The 17951-nt window shown below is 36.5% G+C and overlaps 1 protein-coding gene across 12 annotated transcripts in view; it reads right to left on the bottom strand.

Moving 5' to 3' along the window:
- Nucleotides 1-434: 434 nt before the first annotated feature.
- Nucleotides 435-17951, bottom strand: part of ADGRL2 (adhesion G protein-coupled receptor L2) — a 174819-nt gene continuing 157302 nt past the window's right edge. For 5 of the 12 annotated variants that reach the window (XM_063407360.1, XM_063407359.1, XM_063407358.1 and 2 more), the window contains 6 exons: nucleotides 14775-14866; nucleotides 12723-12891; nucleotides 8968-9096; nucleotides 8462-8558; nucleotides 5642-5770; nucleotides 435-2318 (listed from right to left, as the gene is read on the bottom strand). In XM_063407360.1, coding sequence (XP_063263430.1) covers nucleotides 1564-2318; nucleotides 5642-5770; nucleotides 8462-8558; nucleotides 8968-9096; nucleotides 12723-12891; nucleotides 14775-14866 — 1371 coding nt within the window. In that variant the 3' untranslated portion in view covers nucleotides 435-1563. Of the gene's footprint in view, nucleotides 2319-5332; nucleotides 5415-5641; nucleotides 5771-8461; nucleotides 8559-8967; nucleotides 9097-12722; nucleotides 12892-14774; nucleotides 14867-17951 lie in introns of all 12 variants that reach the window. The other 7 variants (XM_063407368.1, XM_063407370.1, XM_063407364.1 and 4 more) reach the window with 5 other exon arrangements.

The following is a 17951-nucleotide window of genomic DNA, read 5'->3' as shown; positions in this document are numbered from 1 at the left end:
GTAAATATATGAATTTACAGTACATTTTCCTAATGACCCTGCTATATCTGGGTCTGATCCTATTCAGTTGTGACAAAAGAGGAGTAAAGATGACCTGTCTCCTGTAGAGCTACAGACAGTTTCTGTTGAATTCTCCACACTTAAATCATGAAATGTAAAGATGCCATTCTAGGCAGGACACATCTGGGTCGAAGGACTGCTGATGCCAATTATGCTTTGTACATAATAATGCACATTTTACCTATTTGGAAAAAAAATTCACATTTATTTACTGTCAAACAGGTGTTAAACTTTACACTGGATATTAGTGATGGGCTCATTATTAACAGGTTTACACAAAGGGATGAAAAAAGCAGAATTTTGCTGAAACAATTTACATTTCATTTGATTTTTTTATCATAAAATAAATTAATTACTAAATATAGGCAAAGGAATATGGAAGAGTTATAGTTATGTTTTATTTTTCTTTTTAAAGGACAGGCACCTTTTATTCACGAGAAAGCTTGTGAGAAGTGTCCAGTGTCCCCTTTACCCCTTACCACCCAACCCTGATTAAAGAATGAACAGGGAATTGAGTTACAATCTTTGTTAGATACACCAAATTTGTGCAAGGCTTGGCATAATTGGCTTCTAAAACAATTTTCTCCCCAAATTATGGTGGTTTTTGGCAATAAAAATTCAAAACTTAAGAATAAAAACTAACTTGTCAAAGCAGAACACTGTTTACAGTGAAAAAATAAGTGAAAACAGGTAGAACTTGCATTTTAAACAAACTATCGTACTATGAACAGTGTAAGAAAAACAGCTTATAACATATGTGCAACCAAGAGCTTTTCACAATATTTTCTTCAAACTCTTTAAAATTATTTTTTAATGACAATTATATTTCAGTTGGACACAAATGTATTTATTTTACCCTAGCAATAGAACAAAATATAATTTCTTTAGCCATTTTTTCATGAGAACGGTTCATTGTACAGTTGAGGAAATATATGAAATAAGGCCTGTGGCTTGATTGCTAGTGGTTAGACATGTATTCAATCTTTGCCCTAATGGAAAAGATTTGCAGTGAACTGCAAACTGATGCAGAATATCTCTCCTGCTTTTGCAAGTCTTGTCAGGAATAGTAAGGTACAGTAAATTTGTCCCACAGGATTTTAAAGCCTACGTCTTGTATATAATACAATGTAGGCCCAGGAAAAAAAAAATGGTGCAGCCATATTTACAAATTTAGTTCACAAACTGCTGCAGTAAAATGGCTGGAAAGTGTTTATTTCTCTTTTTTTCACAATTTTGTTAAATTCAGCAGCAGAAGATATCTTAAATACCTTGTTGGTATTTCTTTTCTTTGTAACAAATAATTCATTTTAGTATACTCTGTGTATATACAAAGTTTTTGTTTTATAAAAATTCACAGAACTGCGAGGTCCAGTCATCCCTGTTACTGGAGAACCACAGGGTCAACAGAATTGTCTCTTCGAGCAGGTATGAGGGAGCCTGCAGGGGGCCAATTAAGTCTTTTTAATACTTGAATGTGGCCTTTAATATTTCTTTGCTACACTATTAAAGGCTTGTCACCAGTTGCATTTGTCCTTCTCTAACATCTCCTTCCGGAATACATCCTTCCTTGTTAATGGGAATGATATAGCCGTCGCTATTACCCCTGCTGATTTGATAGTACATCTGAAGCTGATGGCCAGCTCCTAGGTTTGGCATGCTCTTGTAGTAAATGTCCTCATTTTCACTCCTCCTGGAAGGAGAGAGGTCTTCTTCAATGTCGGGGCTGCTCTCTGGATAGGGAGAGTCTCTGAGGTTGGGCATGCTCGTGTAAAGAGAGTCTCTGTTGGGGGACTGGAGGTGGTCGTCAGCCTCGGCTGTCAGCTGTGAGACGTAGCTGTCAGTTCCCTCGGTCTTCACTTTCTTCTGGGGCTGGTACAGAAGGGAGTGAGTCCGCTGAGGGATGAGCGGGGCCTCCAGCTCCTTGTGGTGGAGCTCCAGCCCGGGGGTGTCGCTGTGCATCAAAGATGAGGCGTCTGCCACGATGGCGTCATCTTCGCTACTGCTCCCGCCGATCACGGCCTTGGCCGGCAGCGCCCGCTCCAGGTTGTGGTTCTTGCTGCTGCCCCGCAGGTTGTTGTGCACTAACTCTGAAATGATCATTTTCTCAAAAGCTGTATCATTCAGGCTTAGTCCACAGTCTACAACTTGCACGCTGTCGTTATAGTCTCCATTGCGCAGTGAGTAGCTGTTGTTGAAATTACCATTTAGCGGTAGAGTATCCATGGCACTTGTATCCCTGGCATTGTTCAGTGAATGTCCTGAAATGGAAAAGGACAGCTCTGGTTATTGCCTGACATGTTTTTATAGCTTTTGTTTTTTTTTCTTTTTAACAAAGTTCTTTAATGTAGTTCAGGACAAAGTTGTACTTGGAAGTGAAACTTGAGAAAAGTTAGGTTATTGAACATTCCCAAATGTAAACAGTTGCACACCTTATAGGAAAGATGCATTCTAAAAATAGTAACGTGTGTTTCCTGTGGGGAATAGTGGCATTTGAATTGCTTAATTTAGTGTCAATTCTGTGACTTTTCCACAAGGAACTATTCACTCCATGCCCTTGCATATGTAATGCAAAGCAATTCATTTGGAAACATGTTTTGAAGTACATCACCATGATTTAGAAAAAGAAAATTAACAGAATTTGTCCTAAACGACACTAAATTAAAAAGGAATTAGATCACAGACATAACTGAAGGTAAATGTACAACATAAACCCACATAACTGGCAAGCAACTACTTTAACAACATTTCTAACAGTTTTTCCTGGTTGTTTTTTTTTTTTTTTTTTTGGAGATGAAGAAAAGAAAAGAATGAAAAAAAATGGATAAATACAAAGAATTTATGTTAAACAAGGACAGCCATCTTTCACACTACAGGGACCAGGGCCCACAAGCACCATCCAACAACACGATAGACAGCAGGTGGAATGACTCACTTTGGACAACTCACATCATGTCTGTCTGCTCAGGCTATCTGGCCTAAGAGTAGCTGATATATAAAAGAAAGTAAAATGATTTATTGTAACATGATGAAGAATTACTGAGCTTCTCAGCAACTTAGTCAGAGCAAGGGTTCAGCAAATTAGATTACTAAGCAATAACAGCTTTTCTTTTCCCACTTAATGTAATTTTTTGCACTAATATTCTGTCTGCCAAGAAAGGCCTCAGGCTCCTAAAGGTCAAAGTTTGCCTGCAGTCTGCATCAGTCACAGTGACAGCACTGAATGAACCAGAATAGTTAATTAAGAGTTAGGCCCACAGTTACCATGGGCATGGAAGTCAAATGCAGAAATGTTAGGAATTTCTGTAAGTATGGGTCACAGAAATTAAACCAAAGAATAAATATTAGTTGTGGAATGGGAAGAGGAAATCAGCCATGGCTGATATCTCATAACTGTTGAGGGAATGACAGATTGGGTAAGTCTGCTGAAAACATGAAAAGGAGTTTAAGAGGGGGGGGAAATGAAGTCTTATGATGATTAAAATCTTTATGCTTTGGGTTTTGGCATTTTTTTCCCAATAACTTGATAAAGAAAAGGTTTTCCTATAGACACAAAGACATGTAAACTATGACAGCACAGTGCTTCCCAAGCAAAGGAAAAAAAAAGAAAAAAAAAAAAAACTTTGCAAGAAAATAAACAGTCTGAACCATGGAAATCGGATGGTTAGAGCATTCCTAGAAAAGTACTTTATCTACAGATATGTCTGGAAGTAAAGAAAGAATGAAGTGACTGTACTGAAATGAGACTGACCACTGTGAGGCTGCTGCATAATATGCAAGGCTTGGAGGAGTATAAGGGAAAAGTTTTTTGGAAAAGATTTTACATTTTCTCATTTTGTGGATGATTTTTTTTCATAATTAAAGCTGCAGCTTATCCTAGAAAATTCAATATTCTCTGGAAATATTGTTTTCAATTAAAAAGAAATTGCATTTTCTCATGAAAAGATTTTTGTCTTCAACTTTAAAAAAATAGAGTAATAATTTCCAAATAAATTCTGAGCAATTTGCAAGTCATTTTGCATTTGTGTTATTGTTAACTGTGCTCCATGTGTACTGATTTTAACAGTGATGAGGGTTGTTTGAAAGGTCTCTTTAAGCCTTGATTAAACAACTATGTAGTTTTGCAATTTCATGTATGTTCCAAGATTTTTCTTGCAATGGATTTAGCTGTGCAGAACATATGGCATTTATAAAAGTAGACAACACATGGACCACATGCTGGATTCATTTCCCTTATGAAAGTGATTTAATTCTGTAATTTTAATTTTCTTTTCCTCTGCTAAAGAGATATCAAAATACATCTGATAATCCAAAATGAGTTTTCTATGATATACTGCAGAGTTAAGCATGCTAAAATATACTCAAATTGGCTTGATGAGGCAAATTTTGTTGCCCATGATCAGGTAATTAATTTGAAATCTTTCATAGCCTGTAGCAAGATTACTGTAGGAATATAAAAATATAAGTAAATTGTTAAGCATTTCGACATGACACTGCTTTGGTTTTAAACAGCAAATTATTTCAGCATTGCATAACTTGTGTTACCAATAGGGTTTGCTACAGACCTCATGATGTTTCCCAAAAAGAAATATTCGAGTACTTTTTGAATGTGGAAACATTTTGTTTGCAAATTGTGAACCACTTGCCCGCTGAGTCTACTTCATGACCGCTAGTTATGTTTTAATTGTGCCCATTAAAAATCATGCTGAAAAAATTTACATTTGATAGGCAAAGTTAAGTTTTACTCCCATACTTGTCTCTCTGTAGGTTTCTAGAGGAAAGCATAAGGAAAGTAAGAAAACAAGAGAATGAAAATAGAAACTACAGTTCAGTTAAAAAGGAGACTTGAAATAAAAACTGGAAACAAGGTTTTATGAGCTCTTTTTCAAAGATTTATCATTCTAATAAACACTAAAGTGATCTTAGGACTCATCAAACAGTATCTGCAAGGTATTTACTGATGAACTGCAACGTCGTTAAAAAAAGCAAGTAGATAATGTAACAACAAAATGTTAGGTAAATGACGACACTCTTTATTCCTAGAGAACTAAACTGTTCTAACTGTTAATCTCAAGATTTTCCTGCAGGAAAATGATCTCCCATAAAGCTGCACTATACTATAGTTTAGATCTGTTTGATGCTGGATACAGTTTTCTACACCGGGGTATCCAAAGGTGCCAAGATGCCTTGCACTGCTTTAGTATCTCAACCATTCCATAAGCAGGGTTTTCTCAGCAAGCTTTAGAGTCAACCTTACATTGCATAGACATGATACCTCTAAGTGATATATATCTTGAAGATGGGCTCTCGGACCATGTGGTGTCAGTCCTTTAATAGTATATTAAGATTTATGCCACCTGTGTTAAAAACATGGATAATTATTGGTAAATACTGTTAGGGCAAAGGCATTACTATAATATAGTGCAGTTTTACAAGCTGACATTGGCAACGCTGTATTTCTCGAATTTATTTCAGAAATTCAGGCTGTATGGCCAGGGTATTGCAACTTGAGCGTCTATCTAGGGAAAGGAGGGAATTTGGAGTGAGCCAAGAAAAGCAGTTTATTCAGGAAGTATAAGCACACCTGGTGAGTTAAACACAGGAGCTGAAGGGGCATTACATACAACTGTTTCTGCGAGCAATGTGTTATAGGGGTTGTTAGTGCCGTGTGGTCGAAGAAGAGGGTTTGTTAGTAGGTAATTGCCAGTCATTCCTAAAGCAAAAGAAACAGAAAAAAAAATGTCAGTTCTTTAATTTCAGCCTGACAGTTTCAATAAAGAATAATTTTTATTCATCATGAATCATGTAGGATTTCTAAAATGTAATTCAGCTGAAAATTTCTGGATGTATTTGAGCTATGCATTGGAAATGGGAGCAGGAAAATACAGTTAGATTCCAGTAATTCACAGGTGCTGTCCAAATCCCCAAAGTAAACATCTAGTGAAAGTGATATTTACTGATGTATACAAAATCACTGTTACACAAGAGTAGCAATTAAATGTTTAGAGATCAAGGTACTACATAAAGCTATTAGAACTTTAGAAACGATCACAGGGAACACTTCTGTCCAGAATTGAGAGAACTGCATTTCTCAAACTGAAAGGTATTGAAAAATCTCTTATGACAGGATCAGAGCTGTTACTCACTTTAATAAAAACACACAGATAGTGGAAGGGAATCGCTGTTTTCAAACAGACAGTGGATGACAAATTGCAAGAAGCATATCTTAGTATATGCAAAAGTATGCATGCTGAGGGGAAAGCAAAATATTTGCTCTAAGAAATCAGAGCATTCACATTTTCTCCTGGGACATTCATGCTGCAAACATATCTGCCAGGTTTTAGAAAAGAATTCCTCGAATGACAAATTTCTTTAAACTATCAGTTTACAAATAATGTAAGACAAAGAAAAATACTACATGAACAGACTCTTTTAAACTCTTGTAAACTCAAGTTTACATGTTAATGCAACACCTTTTAAACAACTCTCAGAATAATCAGAAAAATACCCAGCATATTTGAGAAATTATTAAAAAGCCAATTAATCTCTGATTTCTAGCTATAACAAGAAAAATGCTGTGATTTAAAAATTAATTTAATCATTTCCATAACATAAAATTCAAGTTTCTTTTTTATTACTTTGCAAAGCAGTACATCAGGATTAGTGTATTACAGACCCAAGGACAATTAAAAAGACAGCTATATTTTTATTGTATAAATATTTTTATTTGGCGAGGAATGATATATATTCCAAATATTAATGCCTTTTTACTCCCAGAGCTACTTTGTAGCAGAAATGAGCAGAAATTTGTAACACTCAAAGAATTATGGTCTGACTATGCTAATCTTATTTGAAAGTTTGTATTAGTGATCAACAAAAAAAATTATCATAGCTTTTTCCATTGTAAAGTATTTCTTACTAGAAATAATAACTGAAATCTATTTTGCTTGGTTTTTTTTATAATTTTGTGTACTATATTTAATCTTGGTTAGAATAATTATGTGTAATTTATAGTTATGATTTTTAAAATCCAAATTTCTTTGTCACAAGAAAAAAAAAAGCTTAATTAAAAGCTTGATTTTTATTTTAAAGGAAAAAAAGACACATGTCATTAATTATTCAACTACCCTTATACGTATGTATCACTGAGATAGTGACAATATTATAACGGAATAGAGTTGATACCAATTTTTCTAATCATGGCAGAACATCTCCAGTAACTTGAGTCTGGAACTTGAAACAGGGAGAAGCTGCTGAGAGCTCTGTTCAACACTGAATTAACCAACATTGCATCAGAGTTAGAGCAAACCTCAGAGACAGCAAATTAGGGTAAATACCAAATTTTATGTGGCTTGTATTTTTGGAATTTTAGTAAGACTCTGAAGGGGACATGAAAAATATACAGTTTCTACTTAGGAGAAGTTACCTTATTGTGATTTTTGACAGAAGAACATGCAGGATGCAGAAGGGGGGTGGGAGGAGCAGCAAGACACACAGGCCTTACCCACTTTTTATATACCAAACATCATGAAGACAATCATGCTTCCTGATACCTTTGGCTTTGCAAACACCACGGTCTTTACTTCCAAAATGAATGCAAATACACATCCCTGCTATCAAATCCTGAATTTGAATTTTCTGTTGGAAATTTTCTGAGTTGAGCAGGAGCTGGTTGCAGTGAGACCAGGGCTACCTGCTCCTCACTTAAGGACTGGGTGGAAGAACAGGCTTCAAACCTGGCTTGCACAGAGCTGTCCTCTCCACTGCTGGCTCAAACTGCCTTCAAAACACACTGGGGAGGGGAGAAAGGGAGGGATAATCTGTCTGGGTTAACAGCCTTGTCTTCTGTCTGGACATGAGAAGGAGGTTACAGGTTTCGAAGTTGATCTGAGCTGAGAAGTTTTGAGTTTTGACTTCTCTGTGCATGAAAATCTGGATTCTATCCCATGTTACAGATATGATGCTCTTTGAAATAAAAAAGATAAATGCTTTACAGACATCTTTTGCATAGAAATGATATCAATTAGATTTCACTGGGAAAATTTCTGCACCTAAAAATCAGTCAAATATGCATTAAAATGTTACTGCACTCATATTTCTATTTCAGATTTAACCTATAAAGGTTAGGAAAGATTTAAAATTATCATCTTGCTTTTAAGCTAAATTATTGATGAAACTAATTTAAATACATTCCCATGAATTGAAGAATTAAACTTCTATAGCAGGGGCCAGTTAAGGAAACATGTTTTTCAAAAGTGCTGGTGGATAACTTTAAAACTCTGGTTTTAGAAAACACTTGTTCCAGATTTTTTTAAAATATTCTTTTCAATTCATCTGTGTTAAATGATATAAAATCTGTATTAAATTTATGGATTCTAAAACTGAAATGTTCCCAGTGACTGACCTTGATTAAGTGTTGAAGTGCTGTTGATGTCACCTGAGATAAAAGACGATTCCGATTGTTTTCTCACAGTGTCATTCCACATCCTCCTTATCCGACTCTGTTAACACAAAGCAGTGAGACAAAGGCATAATAGGTTTTGAAAAAAGGATTTTTTCCTATTCATGCGCTATTATATAGAATATTTGTGTTTATTTTAGCCTAAAGTACACCTTTCTTCTAGCACACAGTAAAAATTCCTTCTTTTTTTTACTAAAACTTTAATTTACTAAACTTCCTTTCAATGAAACATGATGGTATAAACCAGTTCCCTAATTACAAGAAAAAATAAGGTACTGGTATTAGACCAAAGTAAATGTTTAAAAAGAAATAATTCTACTATGCAGAAGTATTTTTTTACCATCTAAATGACAACAACGAGAAGACAATTAGTCTTTCTGCTAGGAAGACATCTCAGTAGGCTTTTCATAAATAATGTAATTAAAAGCTGCTGTCAGAACTGCTGTTACCTGAGTGCCAGAGGAGTAGCGGGCGCTCGTTCTCGTCGTCGAGGCCTTCACTGAGCTGTGGGGACTCTCCGTTGGAAGCCCCCCGCAGCAGTAGGAGTGTCGGAAGCATTTCCCATATTCCTTACGTACCTATGGGGAAAAAATACTGCTTAGCAAGCACACAAAACGCTTTTAAATATCTACTGGCACAAACACATGGACCTTGCATTGAAACCACTCACTTTTCAACAAAATAGTTTGTTCTTGTCTGTCAGATTGCTGGCTATTAGCAGAACCACATTTTTCTCCCTACTCAGTGGCAGTATTAGCAGCTACCCAGGAGTTTTGAACCAATTATTTCCAAAGTATACACACACTTCTTAGAGATGTCCCTGAATAATCCTTACTGAGTTAGTTATAGAATTGTTTTTATTTCATTTTCATATTGTAGAATAATATATTTAAGTTTACCTGAATTGAATGCTGGCTGAAAACTGTAGTTTTTATACGAGCTTTTGGTACAGGAAGCACAGAAAACCTGTCTTTCCATCCTAGCAGGCAAGAAGGGCTTGAGCACTGCTCAGAACTCCCCCTTATGTGATGACTTCCAATAAAGAGTGCAAAACTTGCAATGGCTGTAAAGGGATTTTTCTTCCTCTGTGTAGCTCATCCAGCTGCTCCTTCAGATGGCCACACCTGCCCTGGCACTGGACAGAGCTCACAAACACCCCAGCCCCACTTGTCAGTGTTCCAGAATCACTTTTCGAACCATAAAAGCTGGGAATGAAGCATCTTTCACTTCTAGCACCAAAACATAGAATTCTAATTCCTGTCTTTGTTGAATCTAGAAATTTGAAGATGCCTATGTTTATGATTTATTTTTTTCTGACTGAGCAGCAAAACTAATTAAGGATTTCAGCATTTGGGCTGCATTTATTCATCTTCTGTTTCCAGTGACCTACTGGAAACTTCAGTTTTGTTAAGTGTGATAAGAATTGCCATAAAAGTAATCAGGATCATTTTACAGAGCAGTTAATTCTCTTATACTGCATGACTGCTTCACTGACTACTATTTTTGGATAACAGAAGAGTGTGTGCATGTCTTGGCAGCAAGACTGCATCAGTGAAAGGACACAGTGGATAGAATTCTTAAGATGTGTAAGCCCAAATTCATAAATCTTCTACCAGGTTACATGGGAACTTAAGTGTCTTTTCTATATCAATGAGACTTATGAGTTTCTGTGAAAAGAGGGATTTCAGCTAATCTGGACATTCTGTCTGATTTATGAATATATAAGAGAGAAAGTTATGTGTATGCAAAAAGGGGACAGGAGAAAAGCAAAAAATTAATAATAAGGATTATGTAATGTGCTGTTTTCTAGAGGTGTTTTACTCACAGAATACATACTGTGATGCTTCTATAATCATAAGGATGAAGAAAAGTTGAATAATTTATGCTTTAACTTCAAGCTAGGCACAATAACTCAGCTTTTTATAAAAGTATATGGTACATATTTTAAGTCAACCCCTATCTATATCCACACAAAAGACATGTAAAAAAATGAAAACAGAAATGAAACAACTTAGAATTATGAATTTTAACCCTGGAAAACATAGGTCTATATACGTCATCACTAGATGGTATAACACCTAAGAAAATACATTCCTGAACACTAATGGATATTAAATGTTCTAAACCACTACACAATAGAGACAAGAGCAATCAAAACTGTATTTTTACCCAAATACCACCCTCGAGGGCTGGTTTTGCCTAATGCCTATATTGCAGTGAATGTACATTATCTGTCAGGACTACCCATTCCACTGTCATTATTTCTAAATTATAGCTTGTTGGAAACTGATGGAAGCAACAGCACTATCATCTCGTCAGAACTGGAAACATAATAGTTTTCACTTCCACATTTCTATTTCTCTGTTCAATTTAGTGACCAAGTAGTAATAACAGAATAAAAAGAATACATTAGCTATGCAGACAGTGGATAGGACAATATCCAGTCAAAGGCAGTGACACTTAAAAATCTTAAATGGCAGCTTTAACATTCTTTCAGGTATAAATCTTATTGCTCTAGGTTATGTTTTTTCACACTTGACTGGTATTTTAATATTGCTTTTTGCTGACTCCACTTTATATAAAAACAATGCACAGCTGTATAAAGAAATAAAAAGGAGTCTGTTTCTGATTTTCAAGTCCAATACAAATAGTAAAAAGGGAAATGTTATATGAAACCCCAGCCTAGAAATTATTTGCATTTTGAGAATGTTTGCATTTTCTTCCCTATCTTCTTCTCTTAGGCTCAATCTTCTAAGTGTGCTTTTGTTCCCTCCAAATGAGTGGAGTGTCATGTTCACCTGGGTAATATCTGTCTACAAGATGTTTTCCTAAAACACCTATGAATGCCATTGTCTACACCAAATTTAGAGATGTTGGTAATGTTAGAGCTGATACAGTTGAGAACATGAGCATAGGATTTTCATATTTACACAGCAACACTTTATCCAATGGTCTCAAACCATCTCACAAATATCAGTTAAGTATGTCTCTGGTGAGCTAATTATAATGGGAGTTAATAATTCCTAGGTCTCCAGCCTAAAATTGGTAAAAGTATTTAGAATCTAAATATTGCAAATTAGATATTTCCAAATGTAGGACTTAATTTCATGTTAAGTTTGTTTGGGTCGGATTTTTTTCATGTCCACCCTCCCTCTCAACTCGCCTTATTTTCACTTTTCCTGCCTTCTAACAAAGGCTGACATTTTATGCATTCTTCATTAAAGCACCTCTAAGGCATCCTTGGAAGCAATCTCCACCCTCTGGGGAAGACAAGGGGTGCAGGGAACCCAAAAATGGGTCCCACAGAGCTGTGGCCTTCACCTTCCTTCTGTCCTGCTTGCTCCTCTCCCCTTTAAGCTTTCTCTCTGTCTCCCTCTGTCTCTCTTTGTCTCTCTCTCTCCTTCCAGGATACCTGCTCCTTCTGGACCCTTCTGCTTTCTTCCAGAGAAGGGGAGCAGAACTAATTTAGCTCATCCCACTCCTGAGGGAGACTCCAGTGGAGAGCACAAAGCTGTTGGGATTTCTGGGGGAGGCAAACACTTGGGAAAAAAGTATTAATGCTGGCATCTTTTCCATCTTCAGAAAACTATTCCTGTTAGCAGCTGTCTAGCATTAATGACTACTTTTTTATAAGGTGTGTCAAAGTTCATAATAAGATTAATTTTTACATCCCACTTAATTTTGTAATGAAGGAGCATACATAGTACAATCCCTGCCTATCACCCACAGCTTTATGTGGCAGCTTAATGGGATCTCAGGAGAGGTGCTCTGCCTTGACCTAAGAAAAGGAGAGCATTTCCTGCCTGATACGGGCTGATATTGTAACCAATCCTCTGTTTGCAGCACTGCAGCAAAGGCAGGACTTGTTTCATGTGGACATGAAAGGCTTTTGGCTGTAAGTCCAGGCTAATATGTACCACAGTACCAGTGTTAATCTTTTACATTTTCTTCACAAAACCTCCAAACTTTTCAAGCCCAGGTTGGAAATGCTGCATCCATGTCAAACCTGCCTGGTCACAGAGCAGTTACATGACTCCCACTAGCACATACAGCAAGAACTGCATTGGAATTCTAGTCCCCTCCTCAAACTACTTCAAAGTACTTCAGTTCCTCAAATTGCTAATTTTATCTGTATTTTCTTAAGAATTATGTGTGGCATTTCTAAGGAGTTAGGGAACATTCATCTGTGGTTTTGGTAACTTACTTTCTTTTGAAGGGCACAATGAAAGATGAAAATAAACATTCCTTGGAAAGCATTAAATACTGTGAAGAGATATGTCATCACAACGGTCCCCTCATTTATAAACAGCAGACCAAATGACCATGTTAGGCCAAGGAGACACAGGAGAGCAAATGCACCCAGGACCCAGGATCTGTAAAAGAAAATTTATTTTAGTAACATTACTTATGAGAATGTACTTTGCCAAATCCAATATTAGCATTTCAGTTCCTGCAGTTGACTTTTACTAGTTTCACATTCAAATGTAAAAATTCCTTGGGTTTAACCTTTTATCTATTCAAGAAAGAACAATTCCATTCAGTACTCTTAAGACTCCAGTGAAAACAGCATGAGTAGATATAACCTTTGTCTTTCTCAAGAACAGCATAGGATGTCAAAACTATTTTGAAATGCAGAAGTATAGCACAAGCCCCAGCTACTCCATTGCTTTATCTGCTTTTAGAGAAGAGATTGATAAATCTGGCTTAGCCACTAATCACACCATAGATTTTAAACGGTGGTGCTGCCATATGACACCAAATAATGTAACACAAATGCACAAAGGTTAAACAGCAGATTAAAAGCCTAGAGCCCAAATCATTAATGCTTCGATAAACTCAGCTAAACTGAAGCTAGAGGATGTAACTTCCGCATGAAGAAACCCTGCTGAAATGTGACAAAAACATGGATATTGCTTTACAGAACAATCTAAAAAAGATTCCATCATGAAGAGGTTAAGGAAAAGGAATTGTAGTGAACAGCACAGAATGAAAGGGAAAGGGAATTTAGTCAGTGAATTCCACATCTAACTAATGATCTTACTTGATAAATGGCTTATTATCTTCATAGCTAGAAAGCATTATAAGCAGAAAAGAGAAACAAAATTATTAGACAGAATTGAAACAGAAATTAATAAGAGCATTTTTAAATTGTCTATAAAAATTAGTCAAAATTAGGATATTCAAAATGCAGAAGCAAGCAATTTAAAATTATAAAGGCATATAATAGTTTAAAAATCTTTAGCAAATCAGGTATCTCAAAAATAGTTAATTAAAATTAAGGGAAATCCACAATATGACCGAGTTTGTAAAGTTAAAAATCATGCTAGAAGTTTGTTAATGTAGGGTTCTATCTTACCCAGGTAAGTCCGTATTATAGTAGCCATCACAAACACGGTAATTACTGGTGTGGATGAGAAGACAGAAAGAGGAAAAGGAAGAAAAGAGAGAGATGCTAAAGATTAGCTCTCTCTCTCATCATGCAACATGCAATGAAGCTGATACTGACCTATCTACAACATCTAGTTCACAATGTCATCCTTACTGAGTCTCCCTTTGCCATTTCCAACGTTCAAAGCAGATCTGTAAAACCCTTTCACATCCAACCCTCAGTGTTAGAAAGTCGCACCATCCCTTCAGTGTTGGTAACAAAAACCTTGAATACAACCTAAGGCTATACAGAATACAGTAAAAAGCTATCTAAAGAAGCGAAAGCTGCCAAAGCCTTGTTAGTTATATAAAACTTATTATTACTCTGCAAAAGGGATACTACAGTAGAACACCATGATAAAGTAAACATTTGTTAAATTAGCAAGAAAACAGCAGATAATCTTCAAGTTAACAATAATAATAGAGTCAATTCTCTTGGGAGAACAGGATTACGAGTAGAAACTGCTCAGAATCCCTAAATCAAAAAGTCATTTAACAAAACAAACTTAATATAATCATATCAGCCATGGAAACAGGAACATCATTTTTGAACTGCATTTTAAATGCAAATGAAATTACTACAGTGCTGTGGCATTTCCGTGAAACAGTTTCTTGGCACTAGTTCCAGACTGAAATTATCTAATTTTGACCGGCGTTTGTGACATTACAGCAACAATGTGACGAAAGCAGGATTGGCTCTGTTTGCTTCTAATTGACATCTGCAGTTGCTGGGAGACAATGGCATGTGCTCCTAATGGAGAGTAGCTTTCAATCAGTTCAGCAATCAGAAAATAATCATAGTTCTCATACTTGAACACAAAGCACTTACTTAATGTTTTCCAACCTGCTAGAGTCTGGTTTCAAAGTGTTTGAGTGTTTCACCATTTTGCACAATGTGATCACCAGGAAGATAAGATTCAGCTGTCAAAACAGATAAGAATGAAATTAAACTACTTCAAGTAATAGGTTGAATAATGATGATGTTACAGGCTAAACAAAAACTATGTAGTTTATTTCCATGTAAGTAGTGAAAATTGGTAACTATATCAGATGGTCTGCCAACTGTGATTGCAAATAAGAATGAGATGATAAAAATATTGGAAGTTCTTTCCTTAATTTCTGAAAGGCACCACATCATCATGAACCACAATATTTAACTCATGTCCAACACTTGCCATTGCCAGTCTAGCTCTGTCCCCCAGCATGTTTTTCTCATCAGCTGCTCACCTTTACCTGTCACCTCTGGCCCTGTTCCCTATCTCACTCTGAGGACCATGGTCACCTCATTACTGGGCTATACTAGTTGTCTTTTTATCACCCTATCCTGATTTTGAAATGTTTTTCACCTTTGCTGGTTTCGCCTTTATTTTTATTTTTTATTCCTTTTTGTTCTCACAGTCCTACTGGGGTCTTGAAAAGACTTTAAATGTAACTGGAAAAAAAGGAAAAGGGAAGAAGAAAAGAAGAAGAAACACAAAGATGTAGCAAATGCATCAAACTTAACAGTGCCATAGACATATGCTTGTGGTGCACCCTCCTGCTGCCCTCTTTCCCTTTGTAGTCTGGATTCTGTCGAAGTGAAACTGTGTGTGCCCCTTGAAGGACTGTGGCATCTTATTCTTGTTGTGTCATTCACATAGGTAACACCTATGTTAGGGAAGGTACTGAAGGAAATTTTTTATCATTCTCTTATTGTGAAACAGAATCACAGATATCAAAGTTACGGGCTGCCTTTCTCCTATTGACTTCAAAGCCTGTGAAAAGAGCAGGCAAGCCAAATACAAGGATGCCTGCAGAATACAGGCTAAAAAGTGGTATCCAATTAATTTCAGTAATTAGTTTGTGCTGTCCTCTATCACACAGAAAGCCAGTATCTCTGAAACCAGTAAGAACCACGTCCTTTCAGGAAGAAGACACCATCCTTGTCTACTGCTACAATGGTCCACATGAAGTGGCTGGACCAAAAGCTAAGAGAAGATGGAAGAATATGTTTGACATCCTTATAACACATACATTAGACAGAGAGCCCCAATCTTATAATCTTCCATATATATGCAACTGGCTGCTTATGGAGCAGGACTATACCCAGTCTCTCAATTTGGGTAGCCTTTGGTTTGAGACAGCTTCAAAATCTTCAGCTTTCAGGTCAGAAATGTCACTGAAACCCTAATAAAGGGCTGGTCTTAATCTTAAAAAGATGAGTATTTTGAAGGCTCTGATCAGAGTCTGTTACTAAGAATCACTCCTGCTGCTGTCTCAAAACCAGGATGGACAGCATGAACTATAATGGAGTTCTCAGCACCAGAAAAGTGCCTGGCAACTTTTGATCTTATCATGCAAAGTACAACATTTTAACAATTGTATGTTGAGATTAACAGAAAAAGGTGTCTGTGATACAAATAAGGGAAATAAACTTTTATGATTGATTTCTGTTTGTGTTTCAAGAACTGGATGAAAATACTTAACCTTTAAGCTGATGTATGTACAGGGTGTAGGTGAAGCATATTTCCATTGCTGCAGAATGTAATGGAAGTGTCAATAATTCATGACCTTGGTGATTATAGCTTATGATTCTTATAGGAAATGACTAACAGATGAGGAAAATCATTTCATTATATCATTGTGATCTCTTTCTCTTATCTAGGTTTCCACTGTATGGCATAACTTCATTGGATGAGAAAACAAGTTGCTATTCTCCCTGGTCTTTGCACCAGACAGGACAAGGGCTCTGCAACTGACCTGACCCCTCAGTTCTATGTCTTTGCACAGAGATTTTAATTTTTATCTATTTGAAAAAGTTTCTTGCACAGTTTGGTAGCTGATATAACATGAGAGCCTGCTTCAGCCTGCTTGAAAAATGCAACCTCAATTTGCTTTTTGTGCAAACAGATTAAGAGCTAAGACACATTCCCTGTGTCAATCCTAACGTACATCAACTTTGGCTGCAACCCACGCATCCAGGAGTGCACAATCCAGTTCAAAATAGTATTTACAGCACAGCTGGAAGCTAATCCTTGCCTAAGTAGCTACCCTGGAGTATCCTGTATTGTACTGGCATCATCATTCTTGGATAAAAACTCATAGATATGTCTTAGCCCATAAATGACTGCCTTATGAAACAAGAGGGTTTTATCCTGTGATTCTTTGTACAACTGAAGTGCTGGTTTGCCACATGACAAATAAGAACTTGTATTCACATACTGAGTTTCCTTTGGTGACATCTGAGCAGACACAGCCTTACCCCAGAGCTTGAGCCAAGTTCCATTGTATTAAGCAGGTTTTATGTAGGTACTCAGCTCTGTCTGGGTATATCTTATTGCTGCACCAGGGAACAACTGCACAAAGCAGTTTCTTAAGTGACATTTTAATTGTAATTTAGGCACAGACCCACAAAACCAGCCCACAGAAATAATAATGCCGTATTACAGCAGCTGAAAAAGTCCTTCCAAGAAAAAAGGAAAATTACTGTACTTTGAAGACAAAGTAACTATGACAACTGAGCATATGATACTTGTTTCTCCATCACAGTGAAATATTGCATAGTTTTCAGTTTCAGCAGTCAAAAGACCATGGTTTGCCACTTGTTCAAACATGCTGGCATCTCTGTTACACATTATATCATTATACAAACCCTATTTTGCCTCCTTACAGATACTGTATCCAAACCTTTCTATAGATTTGCTTTTGGCTCCATAACTGTTTTTCATCTAGAAACTGATTGTTTTGGAGGAACTCATGAGTTAAAGACTTTTGGGCATCCTGCTGTTTTTTTGTGGTTTTGTTTTTTTTTTTTCTTTTTTCTCAGGAAAGACACTAAGCAGTGAGGGAAGGAGATTTGCTGGAAAATAATTGCTTTTATAAGGAATAACTGAATTACTTTTCTTGGTGAGAAATATGTAGGAGAATATGTAGAAGAAAAAACAGTTAGGAGTTTTGTATTCATTTACACAAGTAAAGCTTTTCCAGCTCTGGGCAATGTGGTCTGGCTCAGAGATGTGGATATTTT

This window comes from Prinia subflava, chromosome 10 (assembly GCF_021018805.1).
Source record: "Prinia subflava isolate CZ2003 ecotype Zambia chromosome 10, Cam_Psub_1.2, whole genome shotgun sequence".
NCBI lineage: Eukaryota > Metazoa > Chordata > Aves > Passeriformes > Cisticolidae > Prinia > Prinia subflava.
This window is presented reverse-complemented; position numbering and strand designations above follow the sequence as displayed.